The following is a 24,297-nucleotide window of genomic DNA, read 5'->3' on the forward strand; positions in this document are numbered from 1 at the left end:
ACAGCCAAATTGAGAGGGAGGTCTCATTGCCCAGGGCGCCTTTCTCCTGTCCTGCTCTTCAGCCGGACGCCACTCCTCTTGCCTCGCCGCCTCTTGCCTCCGCCGTATGTTGCCTCGCCGCCTCTTGCCTCCGCCGTATGTTGCCTCGCCGCCTCTTGCCTCCGCCGTATGTTGCCTCGCCGCTCCGCAGCGGGCCTCTTCTTCCTTCTGTGCCAGCCACTGCCAAGGAAGGAGGACAGAGTTAGGCCTCAGTAGTGCCAGTTGCTCCCCGCCTGAGGGAAAGAGGGAAGCCTCCAGCCCCGCAGGCAGCTCCCCATGGGCACCGCCCGGCCAGCTACCCGCCCGCAGACACCCCCAGCTCTGCAAAGTCTTCCCACTTTCGCTCGACTCACCCAAGCGGCGCACGGCACAATTCCGGTCGGGACCGCAGACGGGCGCCGCAGCAGACGCCCTGGGCAATGGAGCTGGGCATGCAACGCAGCGGCCAGAGCGGCTGCACGACCCTGCTTACAGGGGGCTGGAGCCGCCGCTGGCATTTCAAAGCGCCCGGGATGCCAGGGCACTGACCGGGCCCTGACTTACAGGGCGGCCCTGGTCCCAAAAGGCCCACGGAGGCTCCTTCTCTCCGCTTCAGGGGCATCTTGACCCACACCCCGCTAGCCGGGGGGGGTGCCCCACACAGGCTGCCAGCTGAGCGCAAAGGCACTCGGACCCCGACCCCTCTTACGGGCGGGTCGAAACCCAGGGAGCTGAGAGCTTGGCCTGGCCCCGCAGCTACAGGAAGACAGCAGCCAGGCAGTGGGGCATCACGGCCAAAGGCCGGGGGGCTGTGGCCCCAGCCCCGAAGACGGGGTGGGGTGGGGGGGAACAACACGCTAAGATAAGCCCCACACACTCCCTGGCCCCATGCCTCTGAAAGGCCGGGACCAGATCTACCCGCCCTGATTACAGGGGGGGTCCCTCCTTGAACCTCCCGCCGGACACCGGCAACACACTTCCCTGCCTACAGGGCGGTCGCTCTCGGCCCGGCACTCCCAAAAAGCCCCACGGAGAGCCACGGGCTCTGGCCTGCGCCCACTTACGGGCCGGCCCTCCTGGCTGCAGCACAACACCACCTCTTCAGGAGCCCAGGGACTGACCTCAACCCTCTAAGGGTTTGTTCCTGTTAGCTGCCAAAAGCAGCCTCCCCAGCCCTGCTTACAGGGACCTTGGGCTGCTGCTGGGGACAGAAGGGGACAGAACGGCACAGAAGGCTCCATAACTCGTCACACAGGCCCCGAGTGCGGGGCTGTTAATCTGACAGGGTGCCAAGGAAACAGGCTGCCATGAAGGCAGAGACCCAGGCCCTGAACTACAGGGGGGTCACCTTGCCGCAAGACGACTTAAGCGGCTTCGCTGCGTCCATCCAATCAAAGGAGGGGCAAGCCGAGCTCCCACCCCACTCGAGGCCTCCAAGGAGACTGCCGTGGAACCGCCCAGAGCCCCTCTTTCCCTCCTGGGAAGCCTAAGCTAAGCTACAGCCTTTTCTAAGGGACCTAAAGGACAAGCAGACTCAGGCACACAGAGGCAAGAGGGGCCACACACACAGCCCTTCCCAAGAGAGGGAGCAAGCTCTGGGCAGCCACTGGTGGGGCAGGCATCCTTAACCCCGAGCAGGAGAGCAGAGGGTCAGACCTGGCCCCCCCGGGGATGCATGCAGGTAGAGGGGCCTCAGGATGCCAATCGTTGTGACATGCCCCAAGTACAGGGCGTCACGCTGGCCAGGCCGCCAGCAGCCGAGAAACTGTTTAAAGGGCCCTCCCCTGCTTACAGGGGGGGCTGGGGTCCAGGCAGCTACACTTCCCCCCATACGGGCCGAGACGCCGGCTCGGACCCTCCTTACAGGGTTGCCAGTCTCCGTGCAGCCAAGGAGCTAGGTGGCAAAAGGCCTACAACAGCAAAAGCAAAGACCGAGCCCTGCTTACAGGGAGGTCGCCCAGCACAAAGCCAACCAGGGCACCCTAACGGTGCTGGCAAAGATCTTGTGTTACCACAGCCAAATTGAGAGGGAGGTCTCATTGCCCAGGGCGCCTTTCTCCTGTCCTGCTCTTCAGCCGGACGCCGCTCCTCTTGCCTCGCTGCCTCTTGCCTCCGCCGTATGTTGCCTCGCCGCCTCTTGCCTCCGCCGTATGTTGCCTCGCCGCCTCTTGCCTCCGCCGTATGTTGCCTCGCCACTCCGCAGCGGGCCTCTTCTTCCTTCTGTGCCAGCCACTGCCAAGGAAGGAGGACAGAGTTAGGCCTCAGTAGTGCCAGTTGCTCCCCGCCCGAGGGAAAGAGGGAAGCCTCCAGCCCCGCAGGCAGCTCCCCATGGGCACCCCCCGGCCAGCTACCCGCCCGCAGACACCCCCAGCTCTGCAAAGTCTTCCCGCTTTCGCTCGACTCACCCAAGCGGCGCACGGCACACTTCCGGTCGGGACCGCAGACGGGCGCCGCAGCAGACGCCCTGGGCAATGGAGCTGGGCATGCAACGCAGCGGCCAGAGCGGCTGCACGACCCTGCTTACAGGGGGCTGGAGCCGCCGCTGGCATTTCAAAGCGCCCGGGATGCCAGGGCACTGACCGGGCCCTGACTTACAGGGCGGCCCTGGTCCCAAAAGGCCCACGGAGGCTCCTTCTCTCCGCTTCAGGGGCATCTTGACCCACACCCCGCTAGCCGGGGGGGGTGCCCCACACAGGCTGCCAGCTGAGCGCAAAGGCACTCGGACCCCGACCCCTCTTACGGGCGGGTCGAAACCCAGGGAGCTGAGAGCTTGGCCTGGCCCCGCAGCTACAGGAAGACAGCAGCCAGGCAGTGGGGCATCACGGCCAAAGGCCGGGGGGCTGTGGCCCCAGCCCCGAAGACGGGGTGGGGCGGGGGGGAACAACACGCTAAGATAAGCCCCACACACTCCCTGGCCCCATGCCTCTGAAAGGCCGGGACCAGATCTACCCACCCTGATTACAGGGGGGGTCCCTCCTTGAACCTCCCGCCGGACACCGGCAACACACTTCCCTGCCTACAGGGCGGTCGCTCTCGGCCCGGCACTCCCAAAAAGCCCCACGGAGAGCCACGGGCTCTGGCCTGCGCCCACTTACGGGCCGGCCCTCCTGGCTGCAGCACAACACCACCTCTTCAGGAGCCCAGGGACTGACCTCAACCCTCTAAGGGTTTGTTCCTGTTAGCTGCCAAAAGCAGCCTCCCCAGCCCTGCTTACAGGGACCTTGGGCTGCTGCTGGGGACAGAAGGGGACAGAACGGCACAGAAGGCTCCATAACTCGTCACACAGGCCCCGAGTGCGGGGCTGTTAATCTGACAGGGTGCCAAGGGAACAGGCTGCCATGAAGGCAGAGACCCAGGCCCTGAACTACAGGGGGGTCACCTTGCCGCAAGACGACTTAAGCGGCTTCGCTGCGTCCATCCAATCAAAGGAGGGGCAAGCCGAGCTCCCACCCCACTCGAGGCCTCCAAGGAGACTGCCGTGGAACCGCCCAGAGCCCCTCTTTCCCTCCTGGGAAGCCTAAGCTAAGCTACAGCCTTTTCTAAGGGACCTAAAGGACAAGCAGACTCAGGCACACAGAGGCAAGAGGGGCCACACACACAGCCCTTCCCAAGAGAGGGAGCAAACTCTGGGCAGCCACTGGTGGGGCAGGCATCCTTAACCCCGAGCAGGAGAGCAGAGGGTCAGACCTGGCCCCCCCGGGGATGCATGCAGGTAGAGGGGCCTCAGGATGCCAATCGTTGTGACATGCCCCAAGTACAGGGCGTCACGCTGGCCAGGCTGCCAGCAGCCGAGAAACTGTTTAAAGGGCCCTCCCCTGCTTACAGGGGGGGCTGGGGTCCAGGCAGCTACACTTCCCCCCATACGGGCCGAGACGCCGGCTCGGACCCTCCTTACAGGGTTGCCAGTCTCCGTGCAGCCAAGGAGCTAGGTGGCAAAACGCCTACAACAGCAAAAGCAAAGACCGAGCCCTGCTTACAGGGAGGTCGCCCAGCACAAAGCCAACCAGGGCACCCTAACGGTGCTGGCAAAGATCTTGTGTTACCACAGCCAAATTGAGAGGGAGGTCTCATTGCCCAGGGCGCCTTTCTCCTGTCCTGCTCTTCAGCCGGACGCCGCTCCTCTTGCCTCGCCGCCTCTTGCCTCCGCCGTATGTTGCCTCGCCGCCTCTTGCCTCCGCCGTATGTTGCCTCGCCGCTCCGCAGCGGGCCTCTTCTTCCTTCTGTGCCAGCCACTGCCAAGGAAGGAGGACAGAGTTAGGCCTCAGTAGTGCCAGTTGCTCCCCGCCCGAGGGAAAGAGGGAAGCCTCCAGCCCCGCAGGCAGCTCCCCATGGGCACCCCCCGGCCAGCTACCCGCCCGCAGACACCCCCAGCTCTGCAAAGTCTTCCCGCTTTCGCTCGACTCACCCAAGCGGCGCACGGCACACTTCCGGTCGGGACCGCAGACGGGCGCCGCAGCAGACGCCCTGGGCAATGGAGCTGGGCATGCAACGCAGCGGCCAGAGCGGCTGCACGACCCTGCTTACAGGGGGCTGGAGCCGCCGCTGGCATTTCAAAGTGCCCGGGATGCCAGGGCACTGACCGGGCCCTGACTTACAGGGCGGCCCTGGTCCCAAAAGGCCCACGGAGGCTCCTTCTCTCCGCTTCAGGGGCATCTTGACCCACACCCCGCTAGCCGGGGGGGGTGCCCCACACAGGCTGCCAGCTGAGCGCAAAGGCACTCGGACCCCGACCCCTCTTACGGGCGGGTCGAAACCCAGGGAGCTGAGAGCTTGGCCTGGCCCCGCAGCTACAGGAAGACAGCAGCCAGGCAGTGGGGCATCACGGCCAAAGGCCGGGGGGCTGTGGCCCCAGCCCCGAAGACGGGGTGGGGCGGGGGGGAACAACACGCTAAGATAAGCCCCACACACTCCCTGGCCCCATGCCTCTGAAAGGCCGGGACCAGATCTACCCACCCTGATTACAGGGGGGGTCCCTCCTTGAACCTCCCGCCGGACACCGGCAACACACTTCCCTGCCTACAGGGCGGTCGCTCTCGGCCCGGCACTCCCAAAAAGCCCCATGGAGAGCCACGGGCTCTGGCCTGCGCCCACTTACGGGCCGGCCCTCCTGGCTGCAGCACAACACCACCTCTTCAGGAGCCCAGGGACTGACCTCAACCCTCTAAGGGTTTGTTCCTGTTAGCTGCCAAAAGCAGCCTCCCCAGCCCTGCTTACAGGGACCTTGGGCTGCTGCTGGGGACAGAAGGGGACAGAACGGCACAGAAGGCTCCATAACTCGTCACACAGGCCCCGAGTGCGGGGCTGTTAAGCTGACAGGGTGCCAAGGGAACAGGCTGCCATGAAGGCAGAGACCCAGGCCCTGAACTACAGGGGGGTCACCTTGCCGCAAGACGACGTAAGCGGCTTCGCTGCGTCCATCCAATCAAAGGAGGGGCAAGCCGAGCTCCCACCCCACTCGAGGCCTCCAAGGAGACTGCCGTGGAACCGCCCAGAGCCCCTCTTTCCCTCCTGGGAAGCCTAAGCTAAGCTACAGCCTTTTCTAAGGGACCTAAAGGACAAGCAGACTCAGGCACACAGAGGCAAGAGGGGCCACACACACAGCCCTTCCCAAGAGAGGGAGCAAACTCTGGGCAGCCACTGGTGGGGCAGGCATCCTTAACCCCGAGCAGGAGAGCAGAGGGTCAGACCTGGCCCCCCCGGGGATGCATGCAGGTAGAGGGGCCTCAGGATGCCAATCGTTGTGACATGCCCCAAGTACAGGGCGTCACGCTGGCCAGGCTGCCAGCAGCCGAGAAACTGTTTAAAGGGCCCTCCCCTGCTTACAGGGGGGGCTGGGGTCCAGGCAGCTACACTTCCCCCCATACGGGCCGAGACGCCGGCTCGGACCCTCCTTACAGGGTTGCCAGTCTCCGTGCAGCCAAGGAGCTAGGTGGCAAAACGCCTACAACAGCAAAAGCAAAGACCGAGCCCTGCTTACAGGGAGGTCGCCCAGCACAAAGCCAACCAGGGCACCCTAACGGTGCTGGCAAAGATCTTGTGTTACCACAGCCAAATTGAGAGGGAGGTCTCATTGCCCAGGGCGCCTTTCTCCTGTCCTGCTCTTCAGCCGGACGCCGCTCCTCTTGCCTCGCCGCCTCTTGCCTCCGCCGTATGTTGCCTCGCCGCCTCTTGCCTCCGCCGTATGTTGCCTCGCCGCTCCGCAGCGGGCCTCTTCTTCCTTCTGTGCCAGCCACTGCCAAGGAAGGAGGACAGAGTTAGGCCTCAGTAGTGCCAGTTGCTCCCCGCCCGAGGGAAAGAGGGAAGCCTCCAGCCCCGCAGGCAGCTCCCCATGGGCACCCCCCGGCCAGCTACCCGCCCGCAGACACCCCCAGCTCTGCAAAGTCTTCCCGCTTTCGCTCGACTCACCCAAGCGGCGCACGGCACACTTCCGGTCGGGACCGCAGACGGGCGCCGCAGCAGACGCCCTGGGCAATGGAGCTGGGCATGCAACGCAGCGGCCAGAGCGGCTGCACGACCCTGCTTACAGGGGGCTGGAGCCGCCGCTGGCATTTCAAAGTGCCCGGGATGCCAGGGCACTGACCGGGCCCTGACTTACAGGGCGGCCCTGGTCCCAAAAGGCCCACGGAGGCTCCTTCTCTCCGCTTCAGGGGCATCTTGACCCACACCCCGCTAGCCGGGGGGGGTGCCCCACACAGGCTGCCAGCTGAGCGCAAAGGCACTCGGACCCCGACCCCTCTTACGGGCGGGTCGAAACCCAGGGAGCTGAGAGCTTGGCCTGGCCCCGCAGCTACAGGAAGACAGCAGCCAGGCAGTGGGGCATCACGGCCAAAGGCCGGGGGGCTGTGGCCCCAGCCCCGAAGACGGGGTGGGGCGGGGGGGAACAACACGCTAAGATAAGCCCCACACACTCCCTGGCCCCATGCCTCTGAAAGGCCGGGACCAGATCTACCCACCCTGATTACAGGGGGGGTCCCTCCTTGAACCTCCCGCCGGACACCGGCAACACACTTCCCTGCCTACAGGGCGGTCGCTCTCGGCCCGGCACTCCCAAAAAGCCCCATGGAGAGCCACGGGCTCTGGCCTGCGCCCACTTACGGGCCGGCCCTCCTGGCTGCAGCACAACACCACCTCTTCAGGAGCCCAGGGACTGACCTCAACCCTCTAAGGGTTTGTTCCTGTTAGCTGCCAAAAGCAGCCTCCCCAGCCCTGCTTACAGGGACCTTGGGCTGCTGCTGGGGACAGAAGGGGACAGAACGGCACAGAAGGCTCCATAACTCGTCACACAGGCCCCGAGTGCGGGGCTGTTAAGCTGACAGGGTGCCAAGGGAACAGGCTGCCATGAAGGCAGAGACCCAGGCCCTGAACTACAGGGGGGTCACCTTGCCGCAAGACGACGTAAGCGGCTTCGCTGCGTCCATCCAATCAAAGGAGGGGCAAGCCGAGCTCCCACCCCACTCGAGGCCTCCAAGGAGACTGCCGTGGAACCGCCCAGAGCCCCTCTTTCCCTCCTGGGAAGCCTAAGCTAAGCTACAGCCTTTTCTAAGGGACCTAAAGGACAAGCAGACTCAGGCACACAGAGGCAAGAGGGGCCACACACACAGCCCTTCCCAAGAGAGGGAGCAAGCTCTGGGCAGCCACTGGTGGGGCAGGCATCCTTAACCCCGAGCAGGAGAGCAGAGGGTCAGACCTGGCCCCCCCGGGGATGCATGCAGGTAGAGGGGCCTCAGGATGCCAATCGTTGTGACATGCCCCAAGTACAGGGCGTCACGCTGGCCAGGCCGCCAGCAGCCGAGAAACTGTTTAAAGGGCCCTCCCCTGCTTACAGGGGGGGCTGGGGTCCAGGCAGCTACACTTCCCCCCATACGGGCCGAGACGCCGGCTCGGACCCTCCTTACAGGGTTGCCAGTCTCCGTGCAGCCAAGGAGCTAGGTGGCAAAAGGCCTACAACAGCAAAAGCAAAGACCGAGCCCTGCTTACAGGGAGGTCGCCCAGCACAAAGCCAACCAGGGCACCCTAACGGTGCTGGCAAAGATCTTGTGTTACCACAGCCAAATTGAGAGGGAGGTCTCATTGCCCAGGGCGCCTTGCCCATGTCCAGCTGTTCAGCCCGGTGCTCCTCCTCTTCTCAGCTCCTCTTGCCCCCCCACACCTTGCCTCGCCGCTCCATAGTGGGGCTCTGTGCCAGCTGCCTCTGAGGAAGGAGGACAGAGTTAGGCCTCAGCAGTGCCAATTCCTCCCCGCCCAAGGGGAAAAGGTATCACTGCTCCTCAATCGCTACAGGCTTTTTGTGTTCAAAATGTCCTTTCTCTCCTTGCATTATCTTAGCTTCTAATTTCAAAATTTTCATCCTCTGCCCTACAGATTTCCTTCTCAATTCCAGGCATAATTTCCCTTCCTCCCGTCCAAAATCGCCTCTGTTTCCTTCCCAAACATCCCCTTTCCTCCCTCCACCTTTCCTCAGCTCTTCCCTCCCATGCCTTTCCTCCCCCTCACTCTCCCTCCTAAATAAGCTGTGATTTTCCCTCTCAAATCCTCGTTTTTGTCTCCCATAGGTTAACTTTCCTGTTCATTTCTGTATCTTGTCTCACAGATATTTGCCTTAAGTCTTCCCTCCAAGCTGCTTCCTGTGTCCCCTCTTCTTTGCTCAGGTTTTCTCAGGACAATTTTCACCTTCTCCCTGTGGGTTGCCTCAGGTTCCCTCCATGCCCGCTCTGCCCCCAGCACATTGCCTCAGCTTTTCCCTCCGAAAGCTTTGGCTTTTATCCTGTATAAACTGCCTCCATGTTTTCCCTCCAGGATGTCACCTCTGCTCTTGCTTACCTCAGGGCTTTCTCTGTTTGCATTTTCTGCCCCACAGATCCTCTCAGTCTCTGTGCCCAAATGTCACTGCTCTGTCCCTGAGTCTGCTCCCTGCAGAGCTTCGTTCTGCCTGAAGGAGCAAACAGCAGAGGCACACTCAGGAGGTGCTGAGCTACAGAGGGAAGTGCCTCAGGTTTTAACGAAACAGAAATTGTCCCCGAGCTGATTCCCCTGCCCCCGGCCGGTCTCACCCTGCGCCCTCACGAACCTGCCCAAGCCCCTGCGCTGCCTGTCCTGCCCTCCGGCATCCGCAGCTCTGCCCCAGGAGCGGATCCTCCCAGACCCCAAACACAGCGCAGCTGCGGGCTGCAGCACAGCCCTGCCCCGGGCCGCTTCCCGTTCCCGCCCCGGCAGCTCCTGAGGCGCGCGGCGCGCGCCGGCCCCTCTGGCGGGAAGGGCGCACAGGTGAGGCCGGGACCCTCCGGGCGCTCACAGTCCCCACAGCCAGGCGCCTCCCCTTGCCTCAGGCGGCGGCCGCGCGGGAACAGCGCGCGCTGGTGCCTGTGGCGCGGGCAGGGCGGGAAAGCCGCCGCGCGGGAACCCTCAGGGCGCTCACAGCCCCCAACACCCCACAGCCCCCCCCCCGCCGCGGCGCCTTCTGTGGCGCTCACAGACACAGCCCCCCCCAGCCCGGCCACCCTTAATGTCCTTTTATTAAAACCAATACAAACACGTGTATGTTCCGGGCTGGAGATGACAGCACCTCAGACACTGCCTACACAAACTCCTCCCTTCAGCTGCTGCAGCTCTGCCCCAGCCCAGCCCCGTTCCCTCTCACGCACCTCAGCGCTGCCTTCAGCGCTCCGCCACCCCCCGCGCTGCCCCAGCGCTGCCCCTGCGCTTCGGGAGCCGTCCTCGCACCCAGCCCGTCTACCGGCGCCTCGGCTCAGCCTTCCCCGCAGAGCCGGAACTCCCCCAGCCGCTGGAATGCCCTCCGGGCCGCCCTGGCAGCCCCCCCTCGTGTTCATTGCACTGAGGACATCTGCACCGACGGGCGGTTGAAGCTGCACGGAGAGCGCCTCAGGCTCTAAGCTCCCGCAGGTCTCCCCGGGCCAGCCCTCCCTGTCCCCGCTCGCACCTGGGCTCCTGTCCCTCGCGGATCCGCCAGAGCCCCCCTGAGGCGCCTGCCAGGTCTCCATCCGCCGGAGCGCTGCCACAGCTGCCCTCTGAACGCAACTCCCAAGTTCAGCGGCGCCTCTGGCCGGGGCCGGTCCCGCCCGGGCCGGGCGCCTCTGGCCGCTCGAATTCTCGCGCTGAAGCCCTGGGAGGAGCCCAGGCCCCGCCCCCGGCCCCGCCCCGCGCCTCAGGGCGCTCAGTCTCCTCCGCCGGCGCTGGCGCGCACCCCAGAGAGCCTTCGGGCACCCCCTGCTGCTCCCTCTATGAACTGTATCTCCATCTGTAGTGTTCTGAGCGGCCCAGGAGAGACCTCACAGTTACAGAAGGGAATTTAAAACGTCCCTCTCGGCCGCCCCAGGCCCCCCCTGCTCGAGCCCCCCCCGCTCCCTCTCCCGCACCTGCCCGGGCCCTGCCTCAGGGCGCTCCGCGGTGCTTGCCAGAGCTCAGCGCCGGAGCTCTGCCCCAGCGCCGCCTCCGCACTCCGCGGCCGCAGGCTGGGGTTGAGCTCTGGCGGCAGAGCCGAGTGCCTCTGCCCCTTGCAGGTCTCGCACCGAGCCCGGGCCGGAGGGGCAGCGGCCGGCGCCGAGCGCTGCGGTGCGGCAGAGCGCTGGGGCGGGGAGCCCCGGGGCGCACAGACCCCGGCCCCGGCCCCGCCGTGGTGCTCACAGCGGCCCCGGCTCCGAGCCGCCCCCCCAGCGCTCTTCCCCGTCCCTCAGAGCTCTCGCAGCCGCTCGGCACACCGCAGGGCCGCCCCTGCCTCCCCCGCCCGGCTGTGCCCCCGGCCCCCTGCCGCGCCTGGGGCTGTCCTGCCTTGGAGCTGTCCTGTCCCAGCAGCACCCTGGCCCCCTGCGGCCAAAGGAGGAGGCGGGGAGGCAATAACAATATTAATGATGTATTGATCCAAACGCCGCCGCGCAGGAGACACAGAGCTCCGCATCTCCGAGCAGGGCTCCCAGGGCTGACAGCCCCGAGACCACTTTGCAGTCAGCGCATTTAGCACTGGCAATCACCCATCTCTTCTGTCTGTTGCTCTCCTCACTTAAACCCTTTGATGGTCCCCCCTTCATCTGGTGTCTTCAGTGGAATTGCAGGATCTTAGATTTTGGGGTCTCCCAGCATCGGGGGGGCTCACTCTGGTGTTCATTGTTCCCCCCCCCCCATGTGAGGAAATGGCCTCAAGTTGTATCAGAGGATGTTTAGGTTGCCTGTTAAAGAAGCTTCTTCACTGAAAGCTTCTCAAAAGACTGGAATAGTTTCCCCAGGGAAGTGGTTGAATCCCCATCCCTGCAGATGCTTAAGAGACAAAGAGATTGGGATGAGACTTGGCAGTTTGTGAGCTGTTGGGACTGCGGAATCTGAAAGGCCTTTTCCAACCCAAACGATTCTATTATTCTATAAAACACTCACCTGCAGACAAGCTGATGAGCAACTTCCCTCTGATGGAAAGCTTCTGGAGACCGTGAGAAACGAACTCACTGCTGAAAACTTATAACCAGTTTATTATAAAATAAAGGCAACACAGCACTGGGCGCAGAGCGAGCTTGCTAGAGCCGCACCCCCACAACACGAGGTGAGCTGATAGAGACGGCAAACAGACATATTCATATATTAAAGCGTACATATTCATATATTCCCCAGCACGCTCCCACCCCTCTCCATCAGGACAGACCAAACCTGCACTTTTGACCTGGCCAGTCTTTAGACCTGTTGGCACCTCCCCTTTCCCTCCCAATACCCCACACAATACAGACCATCAGCCCAACGATCCAGCCCCACGCTCCCCAGTAATCCCCCTTGCGAAAGCCAAATATTATAACCAGTTTCTCACAATCCCTCCCCTTCTTTCTACTACATTTGGCTTGAGCCATAATAACCTAACTTGGCAACAATTCTACAACAAGCAAAAGGATTCCCAATTTCAACTTCCTGGTAAAGGGAATGGGATAACAACTGATGTTCCTTGCCTGAAAGTATTTCCTCTTTTACTTTAATAGGTGCCATACACAGTGAGTGGCTATGCTATATATACCAATACCTGGGTGACAACTTTCTCCCTCCGAGTGGTTAATCCTGGGAATTAGGAGTCCGGTTTGACTTGCAACTCCACTCACATGGCCTATGGGGTTGCTGCCCACAGCCATGGTTCTAGATCTTCTTTGTGGCAATTACAGAGGTCTACCCGGCCTTGCCTCCTTCAATCCCACCAATGCTCTGCTCGGACCGTGTCTCCTTCCCTTGTCCAGGGAGGTTGTACCAATTTCGAACCCCGACCTGTTTCTAGTTTGTGATATTTTCAGGCAAGGACCATTACCGCTCCTATTCTGATACTGGAACTCATCTTTATGTCCTCCATTTGGGGTACCTCAGTCCATTCAGTGGATGGATCCAGCAGTCCTTTCTGTATTGCAGTCCCTGTGGTCCCACTAGCCGAACACAGTTTTTGGTACTTTAACACAAAGAACACAGATGAATCCTCTGTCCTAATCACTTCAAATTAGAACTACAACAGCATACATTTATAACCACACACACTCTCAGCACATCGTTGTAGTGCAGCAGAAAAATTTACCATCACTTTTCTAAATAGCCAGTTTACCATTACACTTTACCCATCCCCAATGACATCAAGTCCCAGGATCTTTTATACACCGAATGAAATCCTTGGTATTTTCTTGCAATGCAGATTCGATGTCACACAATGTCAGATGTTTCAAAAGGTGGGTTTGTCTCGCTAGTTCCAGAGCCTTCAGACCAGAGGTGTTACAGGTGCAAGTCAGCCAGGTTCAGAGGCACATTCCTGAAGTGCTCCTTTTACTCAGGAAGCACGTGTCCACCCTTGTTCTGCAGTACGGACAGCTGGATCTGTTGTTAACAAAACCAAGAAAAGATCCTTCCCAGGGGGAAATTAGCGACTCTCCTTTCCAAGTTGTTATTAACACTTTACCCCCAGCTTCAGTCCCATATACATCAGGAATCCCAAAGGTGGGATCTGAGACCAGAACAAACCAAAAAGCCGCTTTCTGGGCCTCCTCTACTAGTAAAGGTCACTGATAAGCAAATTGGCCCTCACCTACTTACAGAATCTAATAACTTGGAACAATGCCCTACAGGATTTTTAATTCCAGTCCAGTCCTGGGTCAACACCCCATATAGATGTACAAAAAGATCAAATTATTTGTCCATGTCAGGCAAATTTAAAACAGAGCATCAATCAACATTCTTTTATTTATCCAATCACTCATCGTCTTCTGGACTCCATTAATATTACTATTGAGGGCTAATTTATCATATAAGACTTCTACCTTTTTTTCCCTCTCTATCCATAATCACCAGTACCCTTACAGCAGTTACCAACATTCTAGCTTTTGTCTTCTGTTTCTCTACATCCCTCCTTACAAACACCTTCCGAGCTTCACGTAGTAATTCCTCTAAACCTCTGTCGTGCCAATCCTCAATCTTTTCCAATTTCTAATATCTGCCCATGGTTTTGCCACAAACTGCATCCTGAGAAGTATCACCCCAGCTGCAGAGCTGGGATCTATTCCAGAATAGAGCTGCAAACTTCTCTTTAATCCTAGCATCCACCCCATAGGAGGCTTCCTCTGATGCTCACTATAGGCTTTATCAAAATTTCTGGGCACAGCTTCAATTCCTTGTCCCATGTTCTGTCTCCCCTGAAGCTGTTGATGGTCCCACTGAGGATCTTGATTAGGCCACTTCTGATTTCTTGGTGGCCCCCCCGCTCTGATTTTACCTCTCCCATATTCTCACGCCAGCCTGTCTGCCTTTTCCTTGTCTTTGTCCTGAAATATGGGAACAGGGGTAGGGCGTGAAGCCCTGATCCAAACAGCAGCATATGCAGCTTAAACCATTTTTTTCTTTGATTTTCCTTCTCTCAACTCATCATCCCAATACTATAATATGATCCCCAAGGCGCTCTCTGAGATGGGGATGGGAGGCAGTTCTGATGACTTGCTTTTGTCCCGTTCTCCCGATCACTAATCACTGCCCGGGGGTCAAAACCGAGCGGCGGCAGTTGAAGCGCCGGCTCCGAGCCGCTAGCCGGCTCCCTGCGAACGACCGACCCCCCTCGCTGTGCCGATCCCCTGCAAAGTCCAACCGCAAAGAAACCTCACCCGCCGCAGCCCAGGTCCCTGCCCTCCCTCCTGCGGAGGCCTGAAACCACGGAAAAAAACCTTCCCGAAGCAGGGCCCTCAAACCGAGGTCCCCCCCAAGAAACCGGGACGTCAGACCCGCGAGCGTGACCGCGCCACGGGCCCCCACGGCCCCGGCCCCTCCAGAAACCGGACCGCAGGATACCAAACCCCCGAGACCGGGCCCCTCACCGCCGGGACACCGGGACGCAGCGCCGGTCGCCCAATCCCTGCCCCACGTGGCAGAACCAGCCCACCCACAATCCCCCCACTCCCTTTGAGTCACCCCCAAAAAGGCACAAAATAAAGCAAACTGCCCAGCCAGCACCTCCTGCCTTTCACAGCAAGGACTGAACATTGCAGCTTTGGCCAAGACTATCAGCCCAAAGGAAGGTCTGGCCCCTGAGGAGCTAAATGCAAGTGAACTGTCTGACACCACCACAGTCCTGTGAATGTTGCAAAGCAGTAGTGCATGCAGTATAATAATTCGAAAGTTAAGGGCTGCTCAAGCTTTACACAAAAGTATAAAAGTTCAGAGGGAAAGCCAACTCTTGCATGAGAATAAAAGTAAAAAAAAGAATAGGTTGGAAAAGACCTTTGAGATCAGCAAGTCCAATCTATCACCCAACACCATCTAATCAACTAAACCTGCTGCTGCATATTTTAACAGCAATGAAATTCAGTTACTTGTCATTTAAGAGCCTTTACCTTTTTTGCTACCCACTTAATGACAACTGCTACCCACAATATTTTCCCTGCAGTAAAAAATTCCACCATGGAGATCTTAGCTGAAGCAACACTGCTGATTAGTCTCACTAGGCCAGAGGCTACTCCCCATCTCTGCAAACTTCGTGTAAGAGACTGGTTGCTTGTTTTGGTTCAGTGTTGCTAGAACACAAAGCCAACAACTGACATCACTGCCACAGCCATGCAGCATCAATTGGACCGCAAGACTAGACAGAGGTTTCCTGCTTTCTTCCACACCTGAATGTGGAGCTGATTCCAATAAATTTGGCCTAACCTCTGCACGTGTGCTCAAACCCATGGCCTGGGAGACAGAACAGTTCAGACAGCCCGAAGACCACCAGAACCCTTCCAGTGACAGTACTGGGCATGCACACCACTGCTGGGTGGAAGCTGTGGGTAAGCAAAACTAATCACAGAACATGCTAAGTGATTCTCAGAAGAGAAATGAATATATAATGTGACCAAATGCAAGAGGAAAGACTGCCAACGTTGGACCCACTGAGGTGGAAGATGAGTTGGCCTTCAGGACGCTGCAGGTCTGTGGTGGTGGCAGCTATCTCAACTGACCCTTTCTTCTTTCTTTCCTTTCTTTTTCTCTCTCCCCCCTTTGCATTTGCAAATTTGCTGTCAGGCAAATAAAAGTTACTTGGTGCTTGACTCCATCTTGAGTCTTAATTCTGTTCTCTGGTCTCTGACTGTGCAGAGAGAGACAGTGTGACATGAAAAGCAGGGGGAGAGGGACTGGAAAAGGAGGGATGCAGGGTGGTGAGAAAGACTCAGCACAGGGGGATGGGGAAAGGAGGAACAGAAGGGGACCTAAAAAGGAGGGGGGAAAAGGGGGCTACAAAAGGTGTGACACAAGGGGAGAGTGGGACAGGAAAAGGTAGGACACAGGAGCAAACCATGCAGTTTTGAACCAGAGCACTTACTCATCTGAATAGCACACAAAGCAAAACACTCCAGGTTATAAGATGAAGAGCCTAGCCCAAATTTCCTTTGTTTTGTGAGGGACTTGCAGAGAGTCGTTGAGGGGGCAGTAGGTATCCCCCTACACCCTGGAGGGTGCCTGCTACAAGAATTTTGGGGTGCCATGTAAGTGTAAAGCACCATGCTTACCTCATACCTGCAGAAGCTTCTGCTGTTTTTTGCAGCCTTGTTTGAAGTCCAGCTCCACCTCCAAGGTGCTGCCCACCAATGGGCAGGCCACCAGGCAGCAGGCCAGAGGACAACATGGGGGTGTGCAGCAGGGATGGCCACTGGAGCAGCCAAGAAGCTGCTACTCTTATAGACCCCAAGGAGTGATCTTGACGCTATGAGGGGGCTCCAAGACCTCCAAAAACACGGACCTGCAGCAGGCTGAGGTGAATCAATCACCCCAGTTCAGGAGCATGGTGGGGTGCAGCTCCCACCATGAAGCCCAGTGTCACCTGACCACCTCCAGCAACTTCTGTGGTATCTTAATTCACAGCGGAGCTGGGCTGGGCATGTAAAAGGAAAACAGCCCACAAATGGAACCTGCAAAATTTTCCACAGGGTCACATTGTCCTGTTTAATGCTACTGATCTCCTGCTGAAGGCAAAGGGATTCATTCCAGGCTTCCAAAGATTCAAATCCACCACAGATCAGAATGAATCAAAGCACCACCAATCAATCACCCTTCCCATTTATTTCTTCTTGTAGTTTTCTATCGTTTGACAGAGCAGAAGGAGCGGATGCAGCTCTGAGGGTGACTTGGATGGGTGTCTCTCTCTGACTCTGCCCCACATGAACGGTGTTCCCCATCTTTTCATCCTTTGACAGACCACCACTGTGACTGGATCTGGCAGTGATGTTTGCAAGGATGTCACTAACCCAAAGCTGTGTCACAGAGCCAAGAGAAGTCAGCAAGTGGCTCCAGGTGACTTCAGTCTGCGGCAATGATGCTGGCCAAACCTCCCCCACCAGCAAGAGGCAGAAACGGAGAGAAGTCTCCATATTAAGATTTAATAATAATAACAACAACATCTCAAAAACAATGAGTGCATCGTACACAGGATCTGGTACTCAGTGCTTTTTCTTGACCATCTGCTCTGTGACAGTGTACTGAAGACTTGGGCTGTGTGGTTAAGTGGATAAAAAACCCAGCTGGGACATTTCTCCAAGGAGGGCAGCAGGAGGAGGTTTAGAATCGAACAAAGGTGGCGTCAATCTGCCGGACAGCGGGGAGGGCCAGCATGATTTTGCGCCGGTGCTGGGGGTCCTTCTGCAAGGGATTTCGCTCCAGGTAGACGGTTTCCAAGTTTTTGGCTCCTTTCAGTTCATCCAGGTCACTCCAGCTCTCCACCAGGTTGTCATTCATCTGCACGGCACATACAGGGGAGGCTCACACCAACAGATACTTGCAAGCTAAGCCTGGTTAGCAGCAGCCTCGCCACAGAGCCACCGCACAGGAGGATTTCTACAAGCCCAAGGCAGTGGCACTGTACAGTCTTCATGCACATGTGAGATGGCCCTGGCTATGTGACCCTTTTCCCCCTGGAGCCTCCCAGCTGTGCTTTCCTGTCAGACATTCCAGGCAGGCCCTCGCTAACCATCCCTACACTGTCCTGGGGTAGTGATCAAAGGCTCCACCCCTCTGAGAGCATATCCAGGCCTCGAGTAACTTGGTCTAGTGGGAGGTGTCCCTGCCCAAGGCAGAGGCCTGGAACTGGATGATCTTTAAGGTCCCTTCCAACCCAACCATTCTGTGATCTATGAATTAGGATAAAACACCCTGCAAGACATTGAGACAGTCTCTTTACAACAGTGTCCCAGTTGATCCACTGCACATTTAAGGGCTAGAAATGTTTACTGCCAAGATCTTCTTACACTGAAATCTTTACTTTCATGATTTCCCAGGAAACATTAAAATTGGTCCCAAACTGATGTGAAAAGTGGCATTTTCCTCCCCCCTCTACATCACTTTCCCACCAAAACTGTTCCTCCACTCCAGAAAGTGCCAAGCTCCCTGATCCAGGGACCAAGCCTAGGAGGTGCCTCATTGCTGGCACTGCAGAGGAATTACAAGAGGATGATGCTCCAACTGCCGGCAACCTGGAGACTTCAGCCATCCTTTGCTTTTGGATGCAGAAGCAGTGACTAAAGCAGTATCACCTTTAAACACTAACAGCAATAACAAAAAATAATCATTAAAAAACCCCAGCAATGGATCAGCTGTGCCCCCATCCAAGAACAACTTCCTCACCTCGGCCATCCACAGTGAAGTGGAAACTTTGTGCACTGTTTGCTGCCTGGCAGATAATCATAGAGTGGGTTGGTAGGGACCTTAACGACCATCCAGCTCCAAACCCTGCCTTGGGCAGGGACACCTCCCACCAGCCCAGGCTGCTCAAGGCCTCATCCAGCCTGGCCTTGAACACCTCCATCGAGGGGGCATCCCCAGAGACATTCAAGATCAAATTCCTTTTGGGCCTGGGCAGCCTGATCTAGTTGAAGGTGTCCCTGCTGAGTGCAAGGGGGTTGAACAAGATGACCTTTGAGGGTCCCTCCCAACCCAGTGCAATCTGTGAATCTGAGCTTACTCAGAGATATAGATGTACACCACCCTCCCATTGCTCCTCACCAGAAGGTTTTTGTTCACTTGCTGTAGGGACATTCCAGGGACAGTTCCATCCTATGCTTACCCAGAACTCCTGCAGCTCTGTTAAGTGACTGATGTTCTCAATCCTCTTGATTCTGTTGGATGCTATGTCCAGCATTGTGAGTTTGTTCTAGACAAGCAAACACAAAAACATTAGACCAAAATTTCTTCCCATCTTCTCTCTCCCACTTTTTCAAGCCCAGAGCTGGAAACTGTGGGAAGCAAAGAAAAACTATTGCCAGCTGTTTACATGCAGCACAAGAACTCTCCCTGCTTATGTATGTAGCAAGGACACTTACTTTTAATGAAGCTGGGTTACTGACAGCCCAGAAGCCTTATGACAAAAATTAAAGCAATCACTAGTCTGACAGCAATTCACAGCCAAGGGCTCCTAAAGAGTGAGCCTTTCCTCAGAACACATGAAGCAGAGTGCTCCATTAAAAATCTGTCCTGCCACAGGTTGGCTGCCCAAATGGGTTTTCCTTTTCTCTGCCAACCACTCTTCTTCCAGTTCTTTAGCCAACCCCATAGAGCATTGGCTACCATCCATGAGTCGGTGTAGAGATAAAGCTTTGGCCATGTCTCACGTTCAGCCACGTCGAGAGCTAGCTGGACAGCTTTTACCTCTGCGAACTGACTGGATTCTCCTTCTCCATCTTTCGCCTCTGCAACTCGGCGTGTTGGACTCCACACTGCAGACTTCCACCTTCGCTTGTTCCCAACAAGACGACAGGAACCGTCTGTGAACAAAGCGTATTTCTTTTCATCATCAGAAAGGTCATTGTAAGGAGGAGCTTCCTCAGCACGAGTCACTTTCTCCTCTGGAGGTTTGGCACAGTTGATACCTTCAGGCCAACTTGAGATCACCTCCACTAGACCAGGTCTTTCAAGATTTCCCATTCGAGCTCTCTGTGTTATCAGAGCCATCCACTTGGACCCTCCTGCCCCCAGGCAGGAGGCATCCACAGTCTCCTGGGCAGCCTGTGCCAGAGTCTCACCACCCTCATACCGAAGAACTTCTTCCTCAGCTCCTCTCTAACCCTGCTCTGCCTCAGCTTCAAACCATTCCCCCATAGCCTGTCTCAGACACCCTCAGCAAAAGTCTCTCTGCAGCCTTCCTGCAGGATCCCTTCAGGTCCTGGCAGGCAGCTCTTTATTAGAATAAACTTTTATTAGAATAAACCAAACCAGGTTGGAAGAGACCTTCAAGATCATCGTGTCCAACCCATCAACCAATCCAACCCACCCAAACAGCTAACCCATGGCACCAAGCACCCCAGCAAGTCTCCTTCTGAACACCTTCAATGACGGCGACTCCACCACCTCCCCGGGCAGCCCATTCCATAGCGCAATCACTCTTTCTGTATAGAACTTCTTCCTAACATCCAACCTGAACCTCCCCTGAGGCTCTAAGGCCCCCCTGGAGCCTTCTCCAGGCTGCTCAGCCCCAGCTCCCTCAGCCTGTGCTCACAGCAGACCTGCTCCAGCCCTTGGATCACCCTTGTAGCCCTCCTCCGGACTTGCCCCAACACCTCTGTGTCCTGGCATGAGCCAGGCTCCTGCATTAATTGCATCTTGTGCTTCACCTCGCCACAAAACCAATTTACAACACAAGGAGGAGCTCCACTTACACAAGGTACTTTAACACAACAAATACTTGGATCTTTGAGGTCTTTTCAAGGGACTCAGAACCCTACATGTAAGTGGAGAAAGCTGAGGAACAAAACCTTCCTGAAAAGCACAGCTACTGATAAGAGCAGCTCAGGGCAAGAGGTCAGGCACAGCTAGCAAGAGCCTGCTCACATTGTTCTCCAGCCCCTCGATGACTTCGATGCCGTTGTGGCTGAGGTACAGCTCGCGCAGGTTCACCAGGCTCTGCAGCCCCTCGATCTTGGTCAGGCGGTTATTCTGAAAGGGAAGCAGTGCTGTAAGGGCATCCAAACAAACCAAACCCCAAGAGACTCCCTGAAGAAAAGGCTTTTCTCTGAAGTATGGCTGGGAAGGGGAAAGGGTCTGCTCGGGTGCACACTGATCTCATGAGCTCAGTTCCTTTGAGCTTTGTACCACCGATGCGCAACGGAAGGTCCAGGGGTCTAGGGGCTCTAAGTGTGCAAGAATCAGATTCTGACCCTCCCATCGAAAGCTGTAGCCTGAAAGTTGTCTTCTTGGGGTCCTTACAAACAACAGGCTTACATGTTACTATAACTCATTTCATAGATTCATAGAGTGGTTTGGGTTGGAAGGGACCTTGAAGATCATCCAGGTCCAGCCCCAACTTTCCACCAGAGCAGGTTGCTGAAGGCCTGGAACACCTCCAGGGAGGGGGTGAGGAAGGCTGCTGCAAACAGGACAAAGCAGAGCCCTACCTGCACGCTGAGCACAGTCAGGTTTGTCAGTGCATCCAGGTTCTGCAGTTTGGTGATTTTGTTCTTCCCAAGGAACAGGCTGTCAAGAGTCAACCAATGCAACCCACCTAAACAACTAACCCATGGCACCAAGCACCGCATCAAGTCTCCTGAACGCCTCCAGGGATGGTGACTCCACCACCTCCCTGTTCAGCACATTCCAATGGCCAATCACTCTCTCTATGTAGAACTTCTTCCTAACATCCAGTCTAAACTTCCCCTGGTGCAGCTTGAGACCGTGTCCTCTTGTTCTGGTGCTGCTTGCCTGGGAGAACAGACCAACCCCCTCCTGGCTACAACCTCCCTTCAGGGAGTTGTAGAGAGCAATGAGGTCTCCCCTGAGCCTCCTCCTCTCCAGGCTAAGCAACCCCAGCCTCTCCTCACAGGGCTGTGTTCCAAGCCCCTCACCAGCTTTGTTGCCCTTCTCTGGACTCGCTCCAGCAAGTCAACCTCCTTCCTAAACTGAGGAGCCCAGAACTGGACACAGGACTCGAGGTGCGGCCTAACCAGTGCAGTGTACAGGGGGAGAATGACCTCCCTGCTCCTGCACCTGCTCCTGGTGTTTAGGAAGAGCCTGGATGAGGCACTCGGTGCCATGGTTTAGTTGATTAGATGGTGTTAGATAAGAGGTTGGACTTGATGATCTCAAAGGTCTTTTCCAACCTGGTTAATCCTATTCTATCTTGAATGTCTCCATGGACAAGGCCTCAACCACATCCTGTGCAGCCTGTTCCAGTGTCTCCCCACCCTCACTGTGCAGAACTTTTTCCTGATGCCCAACCTAAGCCTCCCCTGTTCCTGTTCCAAACCACTGCCCCTCATCCTGTCCCAACAAGCCCTTTTAAATAACCCACACTGCCCAGAAAGGCTGTAGCTGCCCCCTCCCTGGAGATGTTCAAGGCCAGGTTGGATGAGGCCCTCAGCAACCTGATCTAGAGGGAAGTATCCCTGCCCTCAGCATGGGGACTGGAACTGGATGATTTTTAAAGTCCCTTCCAACCCAAACTATTCAGTGATTCTGTGAAGAGCAGTCAGCATGGTACAGTGGAGTTCAGAGCAAAGCCTCAAGTAAATCCTGTTCTGAGAGAGACTGATGCAGCAGTTATCAATTACAGGATTAAGTTTGCATTCACTAATTTGATGGACACAGTGCCTGACTCCAGGAAGGGAAAACAGCAATTGCTACTTTGGATAGGTTTGGCTGTCTGTCAGATGGAAACCACACTCTGCAAAGGGAAACACACAAGGGATGCAGGAGAGAATTCATCAGCAGTGATCTAGCAGCCAAGTACTACGTGCATACTTAATTCAAAGACCCAGGATGTGCAGCAATAAGCACTTACCCATTAAATGATTAGAAGAAGAGAGAACACAACCACCAGCAAAGGGCACTGCACTTTCAGAAGAGGCTAACCCCGGGCCACAGAGCGCAAAATTCTTCAGCTATCATCATGCAGAGCAAGCCTACCCGAATTCGGTTGGATCCCAACTCTAACATCTGTAGCATCTGCAAGTTGCTCAGATTCTCTATTTTGCTGATTTTGTTGTTGACAAGGAAGAGTTTTTTCAGCTGAGTGAGCCGATCTAGTCCCTCAATGTGCCGCAGAATGTTAAAGGAGATGTCCAGGATCCTGGAGGAAAACAAACCAAAGGATTCCTCAGTCCACCACGCACCGACGATTCTGGAAGTGCCACTGCTGAACTGGTGGGGAACCTCACTATCTGCAGAGATCAAGCACATTGCTAGGCCTTGAGGCTAAAGGTCCTAAGTGTCATTTCTTTTGATCAGAAATGACAACTAAAATGACTTTCAAAATACTTGGGGGTGGGGGGGAGTGATCTGTTATGCATGCAGATGACAGACATTCTTTTGTCCAGCAGTGGAGCTGCCAATGTGGGAGGAAGCTAATTCATATTCCTTGGGAAAGATCTCTGCCTACAAGATCTGCCTATGACAGGACAACACCAAGGCCTCCTGCAAGCATGAGAAGTAGGTCAGGTCTCCGAGTGAGCAAACAATTGCCAGAGACTGGGGAAAAAAAAACCTGCCAGAAACTCCTTCCCTGACACCCTTCCAAAACAGTCCTCATGTCTCCTGAAATCTCCTGCCATTTTGTGCAGGAATAGAAAGCTGTCATACAGAGCTCTGGCTACCAAGAGCAAGGGGGTCCTGAGGGCTCCCACACCTGCACAGGAATTGCACCCACCTACCACACTTGCTGCTTTACACAGCACGTTTCCTTTACGGCTGACTGCTTACTGCACAGGTTTAGTATCAGTGGAGAACAGATTCTCCTGCTCAGAGCACCCAAATGAATCACAAGGAAGGCCTGGATGGTAAGCACTGGAACGAGCACAGCGAGAGTAACTTGGTGAGTGGCAAACCACCCTCAATCTCCTTTTAGTAATTCCCCCAGACTCACTCAAGTTCCACCATAGACTCCAAGTTCTCAATCTTCCGAATCTGATTGTCATAAAGATCCAGCTCCCGCAGGGTCTGCAGCTGCTCCAGGTTTTCAATGCGCTTAATCAGATTCTGGCGGAGACAGGTCAGAGGGAAAGCCAACTCTACCTCTGAACTACAGCAAGAAACACTGGAATCAAGGGGCCCTTTCTTCTGCTACTAATAGATGAAGAGAACATGAAAACTGATGGGCTAAACCAACAGGGCAAGATTAGAATAACTAGTAGAGAGAACGGAAGATACAAAGCTTCAACTGCATCTGTTTAGCAACGACTCCTACCAGATAACTTCCATGCCATAACTTTGCTGATTTCAAACAAGCCAGCTGGTGAAGCGTCTCGCTTACAGGCGGCCGACGAGGAGACATGCAGAAGGCAGAGGCGAGGGAACAAGTCCTGAGCTTTGCTGCAGGCTGTCCTGCGGCTTCCCCTACCGACTCTTTCCCGTACACCACCGCAGAAGGAGTTGGGTGAATTTTGTCTCAAACCGGCTCCTAAGACAACCTCCGCTTTTTCCCTGGGTGCTTACGTGGGTGTTGCTTCATCTTTCCCTCACGCTCGGTACGGCATTCGGGTGCAGAGCAAGGCTCCGGACAGCCAAACCAAACTCCTGTGCTGACGAAAAGGAAGCGGAAGCACAGGCTGAGCCCCTGAGCTCTAAACATTCACTGAGCCCCAGGAAATGCCTGCATGTGCTGGCTGCTGCCACCTCCTCGTTGCCCCGGGCCTGCTCATTGGAGGCTGCCTGGCAAAAGCACCTGCCCCCACTTTCCTCGGCGTTCTTTGAATACCCAGGTTGGAAACCTAAGAGGTAGCGTACTAATTGGAAAGCATGTTCCAGCGGGCGTGGCTGGAGGCTGGGCGCTGATGTCTTCCTGCCCTGCCAACTTAGCATGGTGAACCAAAGCTCTTCAGC

At 56.5% G+C, this 24,297-nt stretch overlaps 1 protein-coding gene and 2 long non-coding RNA genes across 3 annotated transcripts; all 3 read right to left on the reverse strand.

Annotated features, from left to right (window-relative positions):
- Positions 1–8,065: 8,065 nt before the first annotated feature.
- Positions 8,066–10,186, reverse strand: LOC137448291 (uncharacterized). The gene is made up of 3 exons (XR_010989042.1): positions 9,956–10,186; positions 8,839–8,947; positions 8,066–8,209 (listed from the first exon to the last, which is right to left on the reverse strand). It is a non-coding gene; the product is annotated as an uncharacterized lncRNA (long non-coding RNA).
- Positions 10,187–11,472: 1,286 nt separating this feature from the next.
- LOC137448292 (uncharacterized) lies at positions 11,473–16,206 on the reverse strand. The gene is made up of 2 exons (XR_010989043.1): positions 16,011–16,206; positions 11,473–12,883 (listed from the first exon to the last, which is right to left on the reverse strand). It is a non-coding gene; the product is annotated as an uncharacterized lncRNA (long non-coding RNA).
- Positions 16,207–16,857: 651 nt separating this feature from the next.
- On the reverse strand, positions 16,858–23,843 carry LOC137448294 (protein phosphatase 1 regulatory subunit 7-like). The gene is made up of 6 exons (XM_068152634.1): positions 23,663–23,843; positions 23,342–23,454; positions 22,387–22,549; positions 20,317–20,421; positions 18,557–18,643; positions 16,858–17,232 (listed from the first exon to the last, which is right to left on the reverse strand). Exons 1-6 carry the CDS (start codon positions 23,747–23,749, stop codon positions 17,056–17,058), a joined length of 732 nt encoding a protein of 243 aa, XP_068008735.1. The 5' UTR covers positions 23,750–23,843; the 3' UTR covers positions 16,858–17,055.
- Between the last annotated feature and the right edge of the window lie 454 nt (positions 23,844–24,297).

This window comes from Melanerpes formicivorus, unplaced genomic scaffold, assembly GCF_026170545.1.
Source record: "Melanerpes formicivorus ecotype bairdi unplaced genomic scaffold, bMelFor1.0.p_v2 SCAF_24, whole genome shotgun sequence".
Taxonomy (NCBI): Eukaryota; Metazoa; Chordata; class Aves; order Piciformes; family Picidae; genus Melanerpes; species Melanerpes formicivorus.

Bases quoted from the DNA above. Each gene is read 5' to 3' on its own strand.
- LOC137448294 (XM_068152634.1), bottom strand. From the start codon at position 23,749: ATGTCTCCTCGTCGGCCGCCTGTAAGCGAGACGCTTCACCAGCTGGCT. The intron at 23,455-23,662 runs GTAGGAGTCGTT...TGTCTCCGCCAG, and splicing joins TATGGCATGGAAGTTATCTG to AATCTGATTAAGCGCATTGA. The intron at 18,644-20,316 runs GTGAGCAGGCTC...TTGCTTGTCTAG, and splicing joins TCGAGGGGCTGGAGAACAAT to AACAAACTCACAATGCTGGA.